Consider the following 16,841-nt stretch of genomic DNA (forward strand, 5'->3'; position numbering starts at 1 on the left):
GAATGAGAATTAGTTAGGTTTATATCAAAAATTGTTAAAAAAACTATGGTGAATATAGCAGCCCACGTTCCACACTTAAGAAGTGCTAAAGTAGGGTCTGGACACCTGGATGATTCAGAAGTTTCGCAGGTGATTTTAGTGTGCATCTGGGACTGAGAACTGTTGGGCCAAGGAGTGAATGATCATGAAACAGAGTTAGCTGGAAAGGTATACATGTGACAATTTTTTATACTCTTATACAACCTGGAGACTTCAGCATACTGCTGTAGTATTTTTCATTCCTTGACAACACAAGACTGTTCCATGTGTTACTTTTTGGAGTGGAGCTTTGAAGTGGATGAAAAGACAGTTAAGAGGCTTTTTTTGTGTTTGTGTTTGTGTGTGTGTGTGTGTGTGTGTGTGTGGTTTTTTTCTGTTTGTTTTGCCATGACATTTTAAAGAGCACTGAGAACCATCTTGTGAAATACTGTTTCTGTGTATAAATCTCTTCCATTGAAACTTTCATCATGTGAAATACTGTACTATTTATCGGTCCCAGTTTTCCCTGACAAGATCAGTGGGCACGTGGTGGATGGTAAATGATAGTCTAAGAAATAAATACATATATGTGAAATAAGATAGGATGATTTTTATAAAGCACAATGCTGAGTAGATCCATTGCTGTTTCTCACTCAGTTTTTTCTCTGCTAGTGTATAGAATTAAGATCATATAAATCCTATATGGTCTTATGTTATGATTCTTATATTATGGGCCCTATATCATCGTTCTGTATGTAGACAAAAGCAATTTTATAAATAGTTTTTCAGTTCTGTGTTTAACACTGCATATATTCACAGTTTGAACCAATGTCAGAAGCAAAACTTAACAATTTACAAATGAACTATTTTACAAAAATAGTTAATTTTTAAATATGACATTCTTTCTCAATTTTAAAAAATCATTTTAGAAAAATGGATAACTATAAGGCCAGAAACCTGGAACAAAAAAATAAAAGCATCTGCATAAGATAGATCCATTCCAAACCTCAGCCTTTTTAAGACCTTTATTATCTTCATAAACCTCAGCCTTTTTAAGACCCATTTTTTTTTTACATTGAAGCAGTGCTATAAAGTTAATTTTTTCCCATGATTTTGGTATATTCTGTGTCCAAGAAAATTTATATCTGCTTTCATTTTTGTTTAGCGCTCTCCAGTAAAGGCAGAGCATATTTTTTTTTTCCTTTAACTTGCATCCCTAAAGATATGACACCTACCACTGTTATCAGTCTTGCTATATATTGTTTACACTTTCGAACTTTCAGATAAATTCACTTGTTAGATTCTTTACTACTACAATTCAATTGTGTTCTTTATAAGGAGATACTCTGAATACACATTTCTTTCTTTTTCATTTAAAGTAGGGCTCCAACTGTGGAGGAGCAGACTAATGAGGAAATCAAGAATAAGGTAGAAAAATCTACTGACCAACTGGTAAGTTAATTTTTGTTAATTATGAATGAATTAATAAGTAATTATGACAGTGTAATTTTAATCTAGTCAGTTTACTTATTTCTTCAGAATTTAGAGGTGACTCTACTTTTTTTCTTCATAAGTAAAATTATGGTCATAATTAAATCTCTGATAATTGATACTTCTGTCTCAATGTTATTTTAAGTACCAATTCTCACTGTAAGTTAAAACTTGTAGGTGATTGAATTGACTTGTCCAGAAAAATAAAACAATCAATTTTAAGAAATCCTTTACTTGTCCTTTAAAGCAAAATCCAAACAAAATGAAAACTACGCACATGCAAAGAAAATTATTTAGTAAGAAATTTTCAGAGTTGTTTTGAAATTCTCTTTCCTGTTAGAAATTCCAGTTCAAAATGAAGGAGAATCAAATATACGTTATTATAAGGATTATATTGCCAGTGACAATATATTTTGTGGTAGCTTAAAAAATATATATATGTATATATACATGCATATATATCACATGTACTTATATTTAATAAAGGGTGGATGAAGATCTATCTGGGTTTTTTTTAGTTCAATTTTAACTTGCACATAGTTTTATGTGATTATTGATGTCCACTGTTAATAAATTTTGTAAAGATTATCTAGTAACAGGAGAAAATATATGAACATAAAATAATCTTACACTGTTGGTGGGGATGCAAGTTGGTGTAGCCACTTTGGAGAACAGTGTGGAGATTCCTCAAGAAATTAAAAATAGAGCTTCCCTATGACTCTGTAATTGCACTACTGGGTATATACCCCAAAGATACAGATGTCATGAAAAGAAGGGCCATCTGTACCCCAATGTTTATAGCAGCAATGGCCACGGTCGCCAAACTGTGGAAAGAACCAAGATGCCCTTCAACGGACGAATGGATAAGGAAGATGTGGTCCATATACACTATGGACCATCAGAAAGGATGAAAACCCAACTTTTGTAGCAACATGGACGGGACTGGAAGAGATTATGCTGAGTGAAATAACTCAAGCAGAGAGAGTCAATTATCATATGGTTTCACTTATTTGTGGAGCATAACAAATAACATGGAGGACATGGGGCGATGGAGAAGAGAAGGGAGTTGAGGGAAATTGGAAGAGGAGGTGAACCATGAGAGACTATGGAGACTGCAAAACAACCTGAGGGTTTTGAAGGGGTGGAGGTGGGAGGTTGGGGGACCCAGGTGGTGGGTATTGGGGAGGGCACGTATTGGGGAGCACTGGGTGTGGTGCAAAAACAATGAATACATTACGCTGAAAAGAAATAAAAAATAATCATATTATTTAACTGCTGAGGCTATCACTGTAAAAAATGTTTCAGAGAAAATACAATATATACAGATGTACATAGGGATGTACACGTGAGCCAGCAGGGATTAGATTTAGAAAGTGAATTTCTAAATACAGAATTGGAAATACAAAAGTTAAAGGAGGTGAAAACTTTGACCTGAGTTTGGTTTAGAAGCTAAATCAATTTTGTGAAATGGATTGAGCATCAAATATTTTAATAATTGGCTTAAATAATTGTAGTTATATAATTTATGACCACTAACTTAAAAAATTATATTTATAATAAGAAAAATATTTAATAAGCATGAAGCTTATAGTATGTCCTATTAAAAATTTTTATTCATGCCATAATCTTGCTTGTGTATCAATTTGGTAATTAATATTAGATGATTTTGTGGTAACTTTTGACTGCATAACTGACCTTTAGTTTGAAATGTATGCCCTACTGACAGTGGTCATTCTTTTGAAGGGTTTGTCTAGTTACATTGTGGAAGATTTTTGTTTTTATAAACTTTTTTGGAAAATTTCAAACCTATAGAAAAATTGCAAGAACAATGCTTGAAATAAAACTTTCTTACATTTTTGGATATAATTTTCATATAATGAAATAAAGTATAAGATTGTTGGATATTGATGGGGTTGGAGGAATCTTAATTTAAGACTCAAACCCATGGAACACTCAGTGTGGTGCATAAACCATGAATTTTTGAGCACTGAAAAGAATAAAATTAAGTAAAATTAAAAAAAAAAAAAAGACTCAAACCCAGAAGGGGAGAGTAGGCAGGTAGTCCTACCATGTTGAGTCCTGGTTACTTTCCTGGGTAATTGCAGTCTGAAAGACCTGACTGATGGTTAGAGAGTCAACTCCTCCCATCCCCAAGGCATTTTCAGTGACTTAAGCTTTACATGGCCTCCATAATAAGAAGCTGTCTTTTCTGATTTTCAGAGGTCAGCATCAATGTACTCATATTCCCAAAGTTTAAACATGGTATAGGAACTGTGGTATCTTGTTAAGGTTTGAAGGAAGTCCATTATCCATGTGTTCTAGGTGCTTCTCATTTCTGTTGCCCACGTGTTCCTCACAACTAATGTTAATATATAGTCCAGCAGGACTTGACTATATATAGCTATTGATTAGACATTAATGATAGCTTATTAAGTCTGTAAAAATGAGTTCCTATAGACCCAAGATTACTATGACTTAGATCTGACTGAATTAAGTCATTCTGTTTTACTACTTTGTTTATAATTTAAATTATTACAGTTTTATTTTCAATATGCTGTGTGTTTAGTCACTAAAGCATCAGTCACATATGTAAAAAGTACTCTTAGATCTAGCTTTCATATTATTATGTAGAATAATCTATGTAATACTTTAAGCTTAGCATTTTTTATGCCTTTAAGTGGGTCAATTCAATGCAATCTGTGTATTTCTGTAGGGCAGCCATTTTTTGAGGCCTAATTCACATTTAAGCCTTAAATTGTAGATATTTCCCATTCTACTACCTGTTAAAAGTGGTATAATTATTCCTATTTTAGAATATTTATAACTTCCAAATGAATTTATATATTTATTTCTGTATATTAAGTCTTCTGTATATTAAAATTTCCTGAATTTTGGTCTTAAATTCCCTGCTATATTTTAAGTCCTTGAAAGCAGAGGGAATGTCTTATTCTTTTTTTTTAATTAAAAATATTTTTAAAAAGATTTTTACTTATTCATTTGAGAGAGAAAGACAGAGAGGTACATAAGCAGGGGAAGAGCCGAGGGAGAGGTGAAGCAGACTCCCCGCTGAACGAGCTGGGAGCCTGATGTGAGGCTTAATCCCAGGACGTGAGCCGAAGGCAGACACCTGACTATCTGAGCTACACAGGTGCCTGAGAATGTTTTATTCTTATTTGGATTTTCTATCACTTTGTCATAGTTACCTACATAGTATTTACAGGCACTTTGTTAATGGAGCCCAAAGTGGGAATTTAAACTCATGAGCTTGAGATCAAGACCCAAGCTGAGATCAAGAGTTGGACACTTAGGGGCTCCTATGTGGCTCAGTGAGTTAAAGTCTCTGCCTTTGGCTCAGGTCATGATCCCAGGGTCCTGGGATTAAGCCCTGCATCAGGCTCTCTGTCCAGCAGGTAGCCTGCTTCCTCCTCTCTCTCTCTCTGCCTGCCTTTCTGCCTACTTGTGATATCTCTCTGTCAAATAAATAAATAAAATCTTTAAAAAAAAATTGGATACTCCCATGTTGCATCACCACTTCCTCATATCAGGGAGATCATATGATAGGGTGAGTGCTGTGAAGTGTGTAAACCTGGTGATTCACAGACCTGTACCCCTGGGGATAAAAATATATGTTTATAAAAAATAAAAAATTATATTAAAAAAAAAAATTGGATACTTTACCAACTGACCCACCTAGGTGCCCTAGTCTTTGTTCTTTCTTTTAATGTTTTTCCTGGTCTTAATATTTAGAGTAATAAGAATATGTATAATTGTGTAAATTTTTAATAATCATTTTCTTCGGGCGCCTGGGTGGCTCAGTGGGTTAAGCCACTGCCTTCGGCTCAGGTCATGATCTCAGGGTCCTGGGATCGAGTCCCGCATCGGGCTCTCTGCTCAGCGGGGAGCCTGCTTCCCTCTCTCTCTCTCTGCCTGCCTCTCTGTCTACTGTGATCTCTCTCTGTCAAATGAATAAATAAAATCTTTAAAAAAAAAAATTAAAAAAAAAATCATTTTCTTCTAGGGTAAACAGGAAAAGGACACGCCTGCTGATCTTGTCCCTGTTAACTTACTAGTAGAAGTGAAGAAATTACTGACTGCAATTAATACTCTACCAAAAGGTGTGGTCCCTCACATTAAGAAGTTCTTACAAGAAAATTTTTCCTTCCAAATCATGCAGGTAAGATTATAATTTGTTCTTTGGGGTGGAAGTACAGCGCTTTGTTTATGACTGTCCAGAGAAAATACATTATGTTCCTTTACTCTCATACTACTACTATACTGACAGCTCTTCTGACACTAGAGATGTGGACTTATTCCCACATCAACTAGTTCTACACTAACTGGGTATCCAACAAGTCAACTAAATTCTGTTACTATCTGCCTAGAGTTAGTATCAGATCCCACAAGTCAAGGGCTCAGTTCCACAAATCTGCTCTGACTTCAGGCACCGGTCACAAGTCCTGGGTTGTCCCTGGTACTTCTGACCTACTGGCTATGGATTGGAGTTCCCATGACCCCTTCCTGGGTTCAATAATTTGCTAGTATAGCTCACAGAACTCCAGGAAACACTTAATTGATATTTACCAATTTATTACATAATAAAGGCTATGATAAAGGATTTTAAAAACAGCCAAATGAAGAGATAGATAGGGCAAGGTCTGGAAGGGTCGCAAGTATTGGAGCATCTGTCTCTGTGGAGTTGGGGTGTGCCACTCCCCTGGCATGTGGATGTGTTCACTAAATTGGAAGTTCTCTGAACCTCATACTTGAAGGATTTTTATGGAGGCTTCCTCATATAAGCATGATCAATTATTAATTCAAATGCCCGGCCCCTCCCCATCTGGGAATGGGGATAGTGCTAAAAGCTCCAAGCTTCTAATCATGGCTTGTTGTTTCTGTTGACCAGCCCCTATCCAGGGGCCAACTGAGAGTTACCTCATTAGAACAAAAGATACTCAAGAAATTTGAGGAGTTTTAGGAACTCTGTGTCAGGAACCAGGATCAAAGACCAAATAGAACCAGGAACTAGGAACAGATATCAATGTATCTGTTTTTATTATTTCACAGTGACTTTTTCCCTCTTTTCCTTCTTCCCTCCCTTTCTTCCCACAATAGTGTAGCTAAAGTCTTGAAATCTCCATCTTTTTGTGAAGGTCTCTGGTGTCAGCTTTGACTGTAGACTTTTATTAAATAGAGTTAGTTGGTGCTGGTCTTTCAAGAATAATGGTGGGAATGTGGGTTAATAGCTAGTAAGCCATCATTGACTATATGGTCTAGTGTTTATTCTTATTCTACTAATAACCGATAGCATGTCACACTGGGACAGGGAATTGCTTTTGGTTTTTCTAATTTGTAAAATGTTGACAAATTTTTTAAAAACATAAGATAAAAACAATGTCCAAAATTTTTTTATTTATGAGTAAAATAAATATTCTAAAAAAATATGGTAGATTTCTATCTTGGAAGTAGTTTTTTTAAATAATTTTTGAAACTTTCAGCACAAGATGGGTATCAGTTCTTAAATGAATGGAGTTTTTCAAAGTTAAAGAAAATGTTCTACTCATTTCTTTGTAGCCTTTAATTGGGGACAAAACACCATAGGATATGATTTAAAATTCAAACAAACTCTAAAAATATCCAAAGACTTCACATACAATTAATAACCTTAACTGAGATAATTGAGCAGTATGAATTCTGGTTTGAGACTGTGGAATAATGCCACTGTTTCCCTTCTTTATCTTTTGGAAACTACCCAGAAACAACAAGAAATGGAAATCAGTAGCCTTTCTATATGGGAACAATAGCCAATTAGAAGGTAAAAATGAAAGAAGAATATTAGCAACCAAAAAAGTAAAATACAAGTGGGCATTGGTGGTATAGTGGTGAGCATAGCTACCTTCCAAAAAAGTAAAATACCTAGGAAAACACACAAGAAATATATAAGATACAGACTAGTAATTCTCATAGTTTCCCTAGGCCACCTACATGAGAGTATTTGAATTCCATACTAGTCTTAAGGAAACAATATCTCTGGAGGTAGGTGTGGGAATCTGCATTTTAGTAGGTATCTACATGCTGATTTTCTTCACATTAAGTTTCAAAATCAATACTCTATATTGAAACTATAAATGAAGATTTATTAAACTCTAATAAAGGGAAGAAAAGAAGACCAAATAGAAAGCAATACACATGGGAAGACATGGTGTGATAAAGTTGTCAGTTTTCCCTAAATTAAAATTTATAAATATCACATATCAAAAAGTGACAGGAGGGTATTTTTTGGTTGTAATTACTGAAAGCTAATCCTGAAGTTTAGATGGGAAATGAAAGGAAGAAAGAGAAGTGTAGGGGAGAAGGGCTGGGAATTTGCCCACTCAGATATTAAAACTTACTGTGAAGCTCTTATAACTACAAGATTGTATTACTTGCTCTTGACTCTATGGACATCTAGAAAATGGAGAAATTTCAGAAGTTGACCAAATGTATACAGAACTGTTAGTATATGATGACAAAATTGATATACTAAAGGGACTTGGACAAATTAACAATCCCAGTAGGAGATTTTAACATGATCCCATAAGTGACACAACATCGTCATAAAATTAGCGGAACCATAGCAAAGTTGATATAATTCACATACACACACATAACAAATACAGAACACTACAACCAACAGTGGCATAAGATAGATTCTTTTTAAGTGCACACCGAACATTTACAAAAATTTACTATGTGCTAGTCACAAAGCAGGTATCATCAAATTTCAAAGAATCATAACATATAGAGCATGTTCTCTTACCACTGTACCATGAATTTAGAAATCAATACAGAAAGATAATAAATCATTGTTTGTAAGATAGACCTCTAGGTATACCTATGGGTAAGAAAAGAAATCACAATGGAAATTAGGTAAATTTTTCAACTGAATAAAAAATACATATCAAAGTCTGTGTTATTAGTAAAACATGTGCTTCAAAAAATATTTATAGCTTGAAATCAAAATATTATAAAAAGCAAATTTGAATATCAATCATCTAAGCATAAAGTTCAGGAAATTAATGGAAGAACAAATTAGAAACAAAGTCAAAAGAAGGAAGTAATAAAGATATCTAAGTCCATTGAAACAGAATAAGAAAATAGGGAAAGTCAATAACGCCAAAACTTTTTAAGGATCAGTAAAATTGAGAAATTCCTGGTAAGAATCTTCAAAAAGGCAAAAATAACCCAAATCATGAGCGAAGATGAAAATATCAAAACGAATTCCATAGTCATCTAAAGGATGATAGAGAATTCTGCTACTTGCAGTGGCTGCCTGAGTTGGTTTAGAGCAACCCTTCTTAACTGGACAGTCTTTGCTTAGTAATGTGCTTTCCTGGCAGATTACTTAATTCATCTGGGGATTGAAATGGTTCTAAGCTTCTGTTCTGTGACAAAGGGTCTATTTATGGCTTACCTTTTATGGTAGGTACTGTCAGTGCCCTGCACATAATCCTTAGCCCCTTTGGCCTCTTATTTCAGTATGCTCTGGACAATTTCTAATATTCAGTGTCTTTATCTCTATGCCTTAAGGCTTCCCCTGGATCTACAGAAGGCTGTACTTCTCATGGTAATTCAGAAGTCCCAAGGAATTAATACTCTTATATCACCACTCAAGCCTTGGGAGTTCTGCAAATCCCCCAGTTTTCTCTCCCTTGGGTTGAATAACACTGTGTTTTTCACTGTTATACTGAGTTTCTCTGTTGTCTTAACCCCAGCTGTCCATTGTGAATAACTAAATAACACATCCTTTGGGGCACCTAGATTACTCAGTCAGTTAAGTGTCTGTCACTTGATCTCTGCTCAGGTCATGATCTCAGGGTTGTGAAATTGAGCCCTGTATCAGGCTCCACAATGGCTTAGAACCTGCTTAAGATTCTCTTTCTCCCTCTCCCGTCACCTCCCTCTCTTTAAAAAGAAAGAAACAAACAAACAAAAACCATACCCATTAATTTACAATTAATTTAAAGCCTGCTTTCCCTTCCCTGTATCACATCTGTATTTCCCTACCATTGTTCTCTCCACCTCCCAAATAAACTTGCATTTAAGCTGGAACCAAAACTGACACTCTTACTCTAGGAGTATATTTCCTCAAGGTCCTGACCAAAGGATGTAGTGTTTTCCAGGGTCCCTCATCCTCGATAGGTAGTGCATTCTGTTTTTCCCCCAACTTTGTAAGTTGACTAAAAACTCTGTCTAGCATCTCAGCCTCACAGCCACAACTGAAAATGGCAGTTACCTTAAGGAAAACAGTGACTCCAAGAGTCAGTCTTGTGTCTCTAGGCTTTCCTTCTCTCTGAATGTTGACCCCAGAGATTTACAGTGCCTTTGTAGCTTTCTGTTGCTTTCAAAAAATGGTTTTTATATTTTGCCCAGCTTTTCTAGTTCTAAAGTAGGTGGACCTTCAGTGTTAGATTTTATATGCTTACTCAAATCCAAGAGATATTGTTGAGTAACTGGTTGGATAAATGAGTCTGGAATTTAAGTGATAGTTCTGAGCTGGAAAACAAATTTGGAAACTGTCCATATATAGACATTTTAAAAACATGACAGTGGATTACTCAGGGAATATATGTGTTGATGGAGAAGAAGTTCAGTAAATGAGTGCTGGGGAGAAAAAATACCTAGCTATTTAGGAGAAAAATAAAAAAAAAATATTGTGTATTAGAAACCATTTTAAGAAAGTATAGGTTAGGGGTACCTGGGTGGCTCAGTGGGTTAAAGCCTCTGTCTTTGGCTTGGGTCATGATCCCACGGTTCTGGGATCGAGCCCCGCATTGGGCTCTCTGCCCGGTGGGGAACCTTCTTCCTCTCTCTCTTCCTGCCTCTCTGCCTACTTGTGATCTCTGTCTGTCAAATAAATAAATAAAATCTTAAAAAAAAAGTATAGGTTAAACTTTTCACACAGATAATACATCTTTAAACACATAGTGGAATTTAAGGGAAGCACTTGTAGGTACAAGGTATTGAGAAATGAACACAAAGATAAGACATAGTCCTTTTCATTTCATCCATATAATGTAACAAAGTATGGTATAAAATAAACCCTGTATTAGTTTGGTTCCAATCAGATTATAGTTTAAGATACCTTGACCTAGTGTTGGAATTAAGCCAGAATTCTTGCAGGGTCAGGGCCAGAAAGATTTTAGCATGCTTAGAGAATAGAAGGTATGATAATGAACTGGGATAACCACTTTCCTCTGAAGTAGGAGTGGATGTGGCCAATTCTTGGCAGACATAAGAATGCTTTTTAAGTGTTTTGAGGAAATAGTTAACAAAGGTTTGTCAGACTACTTAAAAACAAATAAATGAGAGAACATTTGTATCTGGGTGGTGTAGGTTTCTTTTCTTTCTTTCTTTCTTTCTTTCTGAGAGAAAGTGGGGAGAGGGAAAGGAAGAGATAAAGAAGCAGACTCTCCACTGAGTAGGGAGCACGATTTGGAGCTGGATCCCACAACCATGAGAGATCATGACTTGAGCTGAACTCAAAAGTCAGATGCTCAACTGACAGAGCACCCAGGTGCCCCAGTGGTGTAGATTTTTAAAAAATCATTTCCAGATTTTCTACAACTAGCATGTATTACTTGTATAATAAAAATGTATGTAGATATTTGCTTTAACTTATAGAAAATTTTGACCAATTATTTCCACAGAGAGAAGTTGTAACTAACGGCCAGAACGGGGAGGAAATTGTTCCTGTTTTGACTTTACGTTTCTTGATAACACAACTGGAAGCAGCTCTTAGGAACATTCAAGCTACTAATTATACTGTAAGTGTTTTCTTTTGAAAGTTTGAAATAATGGACTTGGATAACATTTTCCAATGAGAGGGTAGCTAGTACAATTTGTATTTTCCTTTTACCTCTTGAGAAAAGGTATGCATAAACTGATTACCTTCCTATTTCTTGTACTTCAATACTGCATCTCTGTAATGAGCCTAATCTACGAGTCCCTTTCCCTACCATAAAATTGTTCATCTAAAATGAAGAAAAACTTGAACTAGTAAACACGGCCTTTCTTATTAGAAATGGAGAGATATGAACTTCAGAAATTACTCCTTCCTTTCCTCCTAGTTATTAATCAACTACTGATATTTCTATATTTGTAAAAATTGGAACTTCTGTCATCTGCTAATGAGTGGTTATGCAAGATAAAATTGACAAGATATATTTATATGTTCAGTATCAAATGACACTTTAGAAATAAATAGAAAATCTGAGGAAAAATAAACCTGGCATCAAAAATCAGAACCAATAGTACAGGACAGTACAAGGAAAAAAATCAGTTCTTTGAATACTTTGGGTTCATAACATAAACTAAATTTCACACACATGTAGAAGATGGATTAGAGTTATCTTCAAGAAAGGGCTACCTAGGTACAACTAAGGTAGCCAAAGACACCTAATCTCTGCGATTTACAAGAAAGTGGAGAAATCATTTTAGTTTAGTATTCTCAGGATGAGGGTTCTAAGTGGTGATGTATACCACCCTAAAGGAGCTCTACATGGAGCCAAAATAGGTAGCAAAAGGGAGTTTGCATTAACAAGTATTCCCCAGAATTTCTGGGATGCTAAAGATCTGCTCTTTCTCCCACTGACCAGGTTGCCAAGCAATAAAATAAATGAGTATAAAATCAACATTAACAGATGCTGATTGCTTAGCCTACTGTACTTAGACATACTTCAAAGATGAGTCTTACATAAAGAAATGGAGGAGATCCTTCTCTTGGTAACATTGTTGAACAGAATTGGAATTGTCATGATCAGAGCAGCCTATTGTTGTATCCAGATGGCTCTCCCTGTTCCTTAAGGCTACTGAGGATAGGTGGAACAACATTGTTCTAGGAGGTGGCATGAGGGAAGAGGGCAGTTGCCAGTATCTCAATATCCATTTAGTTCCAATACTTGGAATGATCCCTACTCTTCGGGGAGCAGGTAGGGAGGAAAGGCCAGAGCATATTGGTTAGCAATGTAATGCTTATATCTCTAAATTCCTGAGTTCTTTACCTTGTATTTGTAATTGTAGCATTACCACAATTCCACATTTTATCCTGTTTTCAAAGTGTTCTGTTTAGAGTTGTATGAGCCAAAGGCTCAAGTCATATTATTTATGAAGCCAGTTTTTTTTTTAAGTTACAAAATAATAGCTTGCACTTACTTAATGTTTGCTATATGAGAGATACTTTTTGTAAGGATTAGCTCATTTACTCTTCTCAAGCACCCCACTTCATTATTCCTATTTTATAGATTTAAGACTGAAGCATAGAGGTTAAATAACTTTCTTAATTCATTAGGTGGTAAGTAGTGGAATCCGTATATAAGCCCATGTAATCTTGGCTTTAGTGTCTATTCTGTGAACTGCATTTTACCACCTCTGCAAAGATGGGAATCTTAAGATAGAAACCAGTTAGATGTTACACAGGTTCATTGAAAGCAAGCACACATATCTATTTCCACTGAGATCAGTTTGAAGCCAAATTTCTAACTCAAAGCAGTTACTTCATAAATATGTACCGTTGGCCATGAGAAGTATTCTGGGTAAGAGAACACAGATCACTAAAAAATAAGACATCCTGTAGATGCTTATCGTACCTCTATACCTGAAAAAAATCTTGTTTATAGTATGGAACAGTCTCATTGTAAAAAGTTAATGTGACAAAAGATATGGTTATGATTTTCAGTTAGTAGAGTGCTTATGAACAGAATGTATAATATTTTTCTCCATGGACAATTTTTAAACTTTTTATTTGAGGTTATTTTAGATGCACAGAAATTGCAAAAATAAAGCTGTATAATACAAAAGTGCAGAGAGATCTTGGCATACCCTTCACTCAGTTTCCCTCAATAGTTATTTGTTACATAACAATTTATGTTATTAAAACCAGGAGATTGGCATTTCTACAGTGAGTGTTATAGCTGAAGTCTCCAAGACCTACTCCCATGTTCAGAAGGACTCATGGGACTCAGAATATAGTTGTACTTATTACTACATCTGTCTGGAGATCTTAGCCATTTGTAGCATGTAGGAGTAGGAGGGGGAAAGAGACAATAAATCCTGATGGCCTTCATTTTCTTTTATTAAACTGTAATATTTTATTTCGAGATTACTGACTATCCTTTCTTTTTAGGGTCAAATTGTCAAATACATCTAAAATTTATTTGCTATTGTTTTTACTAGATGGTTAAAAATATAATGATGATAATTTTTACTATTTTTTAATAATTGCTGGGTAGGCCTAGGATATTTATTTTTTAAAATTCAATTAATTAACATATAGTATATTATTAGTTTCACAGGTAGAGGTCAGTGATTAATCAGTTGCATATAACACCCAGTGCTTATTACATCAAGTGCCTTCCTTAATGACCATCACCCAGTTACACCATCACCCCACCTACCTACCCGCCTCCAACAACCCTTAGTCTTTTTCCTATAGTTAAGAGTCTCTTATGGTTTGTCTCCCTCTCTGATTTTGTCTTTTCTTTTTCCCTTCCTTCCCCTATGATCCTTTGTCTTGTTTCTGAAATTCCACATATGAGTGAAATCATATGATTATTATATTTCTCTGATTGACTTATTTCACTTAGCATAAGACCTTCTAGTTACATCCACGTTGTTGTAAATGGTGAGTTTTTTTTTTTTTTGATAGGCCTAGGATATTTAATTAATTTTGGTATGCTGAAAATTAACTTAGTGTAAATAACCAATTAATTTTTTTTTCTTTTAGGCACATCAGATTAATGTTGGTTATTATTTGACATTACTGTTTTTGTATGGAGTGGCACTTACTGAAAGAGGAAAGAAAGAGGTATGTAGCATGTGTTATTTGCCCATTGTAAATCTTCTCACACTCACTGACTACTTTTTGACAAAATGTTGATTTTAGAAATTCCCTAAATGTTCATTTTGAAACGTTGGCTATAGAAGATGTTCTTTTATAAATAAGTATTTTAATCATTGAGTATATTATCTGTGTGATCACAAACAGATGCTAGGATTAGAGATGTGAATAAACAACTACATGACTGTATCAATATGAAAGCTGCTCTGACTTCTCCAGTTTGGAAAATAATTATTGTAAAAAGAACAAATGCTTTTATATCAGCCAAATCTAGTTTTATGTGCCTACAGGATTACACAGAAGCGGAGAATAAATTTCTAGTGATGAAGATGGTGATCCAAGAGAATGAAATATGTGAGAACTTTATGTGTTTAGTTTATTTTGGACGTGGTTTGCTTCGATGTGCTCAGAAGAGGTAAGGATTTTAATAAATGGACAGATCTTGCCTTTCACCTTTTAGCATTGTGAAATGGGATAGTTTTTGTAGTATACCAGGTATCATGACATTTGTGCTCTACTGGTTCTTCTTCACCTGTTCCTGTAGATAATAATTTCTTTAATGCTTTTGAGGATATTAAATATCAAACTTAACAGGTCATGGCAATAAAAGACAGTGTAGCAAAGACATGAGGAACATAGGCCTTGCAGTCTGACGGACCTGGGTTTAAATACATTTTTTGCCATGTACCCAATCTATGACCCTGAGAAATGTTATGTTACTCAGCCTTATCTTTTCCTATCTGTAAATGGAACCAATAATAGTCCCTACCTGCAACAAGGATGTTGTAGATGATTAAATAAGCTCTCAGAACACAGAAATGCTAGGTTTAATAAACAAATGATGGTTATAGTTATTAATACGATCACCAGTGGGAATAGATGTTTAAGGTATAAATGAGTTTCTAAAGCACTGAAAGGGTCCAGAGTCTGGGTTTGGGAAATATTGGGGATCACACAGTGAAATTGTGTGGGGGAACCTTTATGGACTATTTACTTCCTATATGGAGGTCCTTAGCCATTAGAGCATAATTTATTAATTTTATTTGCTCAGAATTTGGCATGTTCTGAAGATTGTGTGTGCTGAGTGTTAGGGATATGATAGTTTGCAAAATAGATCGTTCCTGTCTTCATATAACTGACCGTATAGTGAGAGTTATAGACCTTAATCAAATAATCAGCTATACAAATAATCAATTATGAAATAGGATAAAGAACTATGAAGAAAAATGCAGTGAAAAACTAAGTAGCCTTCACTAGACACCCAGTCCAGGTCTGGGAATCAGAAGTCTCCCTGAGGAAATAATGTTTGGCTGAGACTTGAAAGATGAAATTGGCAGCTGTGCCAATCCTTATGCAGGATTACTGCTGGCCCCAACCATGGGATTCCCCAAAGAGTCACCTCTGTGGGAGTTACCTGATTCTTTTGTAAGATTTTATCTTCAATCCTCTGGCATGCTTATTTTTTACTAGGCTACCCAGAAGACTTCCTGCTTCCCATTTAGTAGCATGATGCCATCAATATAAATGGGCTTTTGTGATGTTTTACAGAATTTTAGGATGGTCAGAATCTCTTTAGTCTATACTGTAGAGAGAATTCACATAGCTGTGAGACAGGACAAAGAATGTATCCTGCTGTCCTTCCCTCAGATGTGTGAACTGCTCTTTAGTCTCTTGACCATTGGGCATTGGAGAGAATCTGTTTTCCATTATCATTGATAAGAGAAAGCCCAGTCACAGGACAGCATCATTTACTTTCATCCTTGGCCTAGAGGACAGTCACCACTGAGCTGCTCAAAGACGCTGGTTCCTTTTTCACTGTGTCCTCTGGACTGTCCTCCGGACCTTTTCAGGGAACCTTATGTAGTGGTGGCTTCTTTGGTCTTGTGTAGGAAGTCCATTCTAACATCCTTAGCTCCCTAGGCTTTTTCAGTACCCTGCCAAAAAATTTCCAGCATCTCCACCTCAATTACTATAGGCCATTATTGGATCCACGCTTGAAGTAGCCTTCTCAGCAGCATGTTGGCTCAGGTGGCTTAGGTGTCCTTGTTAGGAAAATCAATCTTGAACTGTGGAGGAGTCATCCCAAATCAGCATACACTTCCCTATCCAGTTGTGTCTCTGTTGGTTCGGCACTCTTAAGATCCACTCCCACATATGTTTCTGTACACAGTAGTACACACTAGGCAAATTCTGCAGTTCTTATGGTGAATCAGCTTTTCGTTTAGGGGCGGGGACTCTAGTTTCCCACTTGGACTCTGCTTATACCCAGTTCCAGAGTTATTGGTCCATGAGCAACAAGCCGAGATAGGAGAGGATCTTGAGAAGGGAGGGCATCATCTTTTGATATATGCACCTTAGATGATATTTTGGCTTGGTCAGAAAATGGATTCTGCACTCCTCTAGCAAGAAAGAGGTCATTATCAGCCAGAGGAGTTCAGGACACTTTAGGGGTTTCATT

At 35.7% G+C, this 16,841-nt stretch overlaps 1 protein-coding gene across 14 annotated transcripts in view; it reads left to right on the top strand.

Annotated features, from left to right (window-relative positions):
- Positions 1 to 16,841, top strand: part of DZIP3 (DAZ interacting zinc finger protein 3) — a 108,873-nt gene that overhangs the window by 25,256 nt on the left and 66,776 nt on the right. For 11 of the 14 annotated variants that reach the window (XR_006609080.1, XM_004769131.3, XM_045088315.1 and 8 more), the window contains 5 exons: positions 1,398 to 1,470; positions 5,528 to 5,683; positions 11,196 to 11,312; positions 14,270 to 14,350; positions 14,674 to 14,798. Coding sequence is in view for 13 of the 14 variants with exons in the window: in XM_004769131.3 (XP_004769188.1) it covers positions 1,398 to 1,470; positions 5,528 to 5,683; positions 11,196 to 11,312; positions 14,270 to 14,350; positions 14,674 to 14,798 (552 nt within the window). In the remaining variant the exon portion in view is untranslated. Of the gene's footprint in view, positions 1 to 1,397; positions 1,471 to 5,527; positions 5,684 to 11,195; positions 11,313 to 14,269; positions 14,351 to 14,673; positions 14,799 to 16,841 lie in introns of those variants that run through there. The other 3 variants (XM_045088317.1, XM_045088318.1, XM_045088321.1) reach the window with 2 other exon arrangements.

The sequence above is a fragment of the Mustela putorius genome, unplaced genomic scaffold, assembly GCF_011764305.1.
Source record: "Mustela putorius furo isolate JIRA1106 unplaced genomic scaffold, ASM1176430v1.1 tig00003834_pilon_pilon_pilon, whole genome shotgun sequence".
NCBI lineage: Eukaryota > Metazoa > Chordata > Mammalia > Carnivora > Mustelidae > Mustela > Mustela putorius.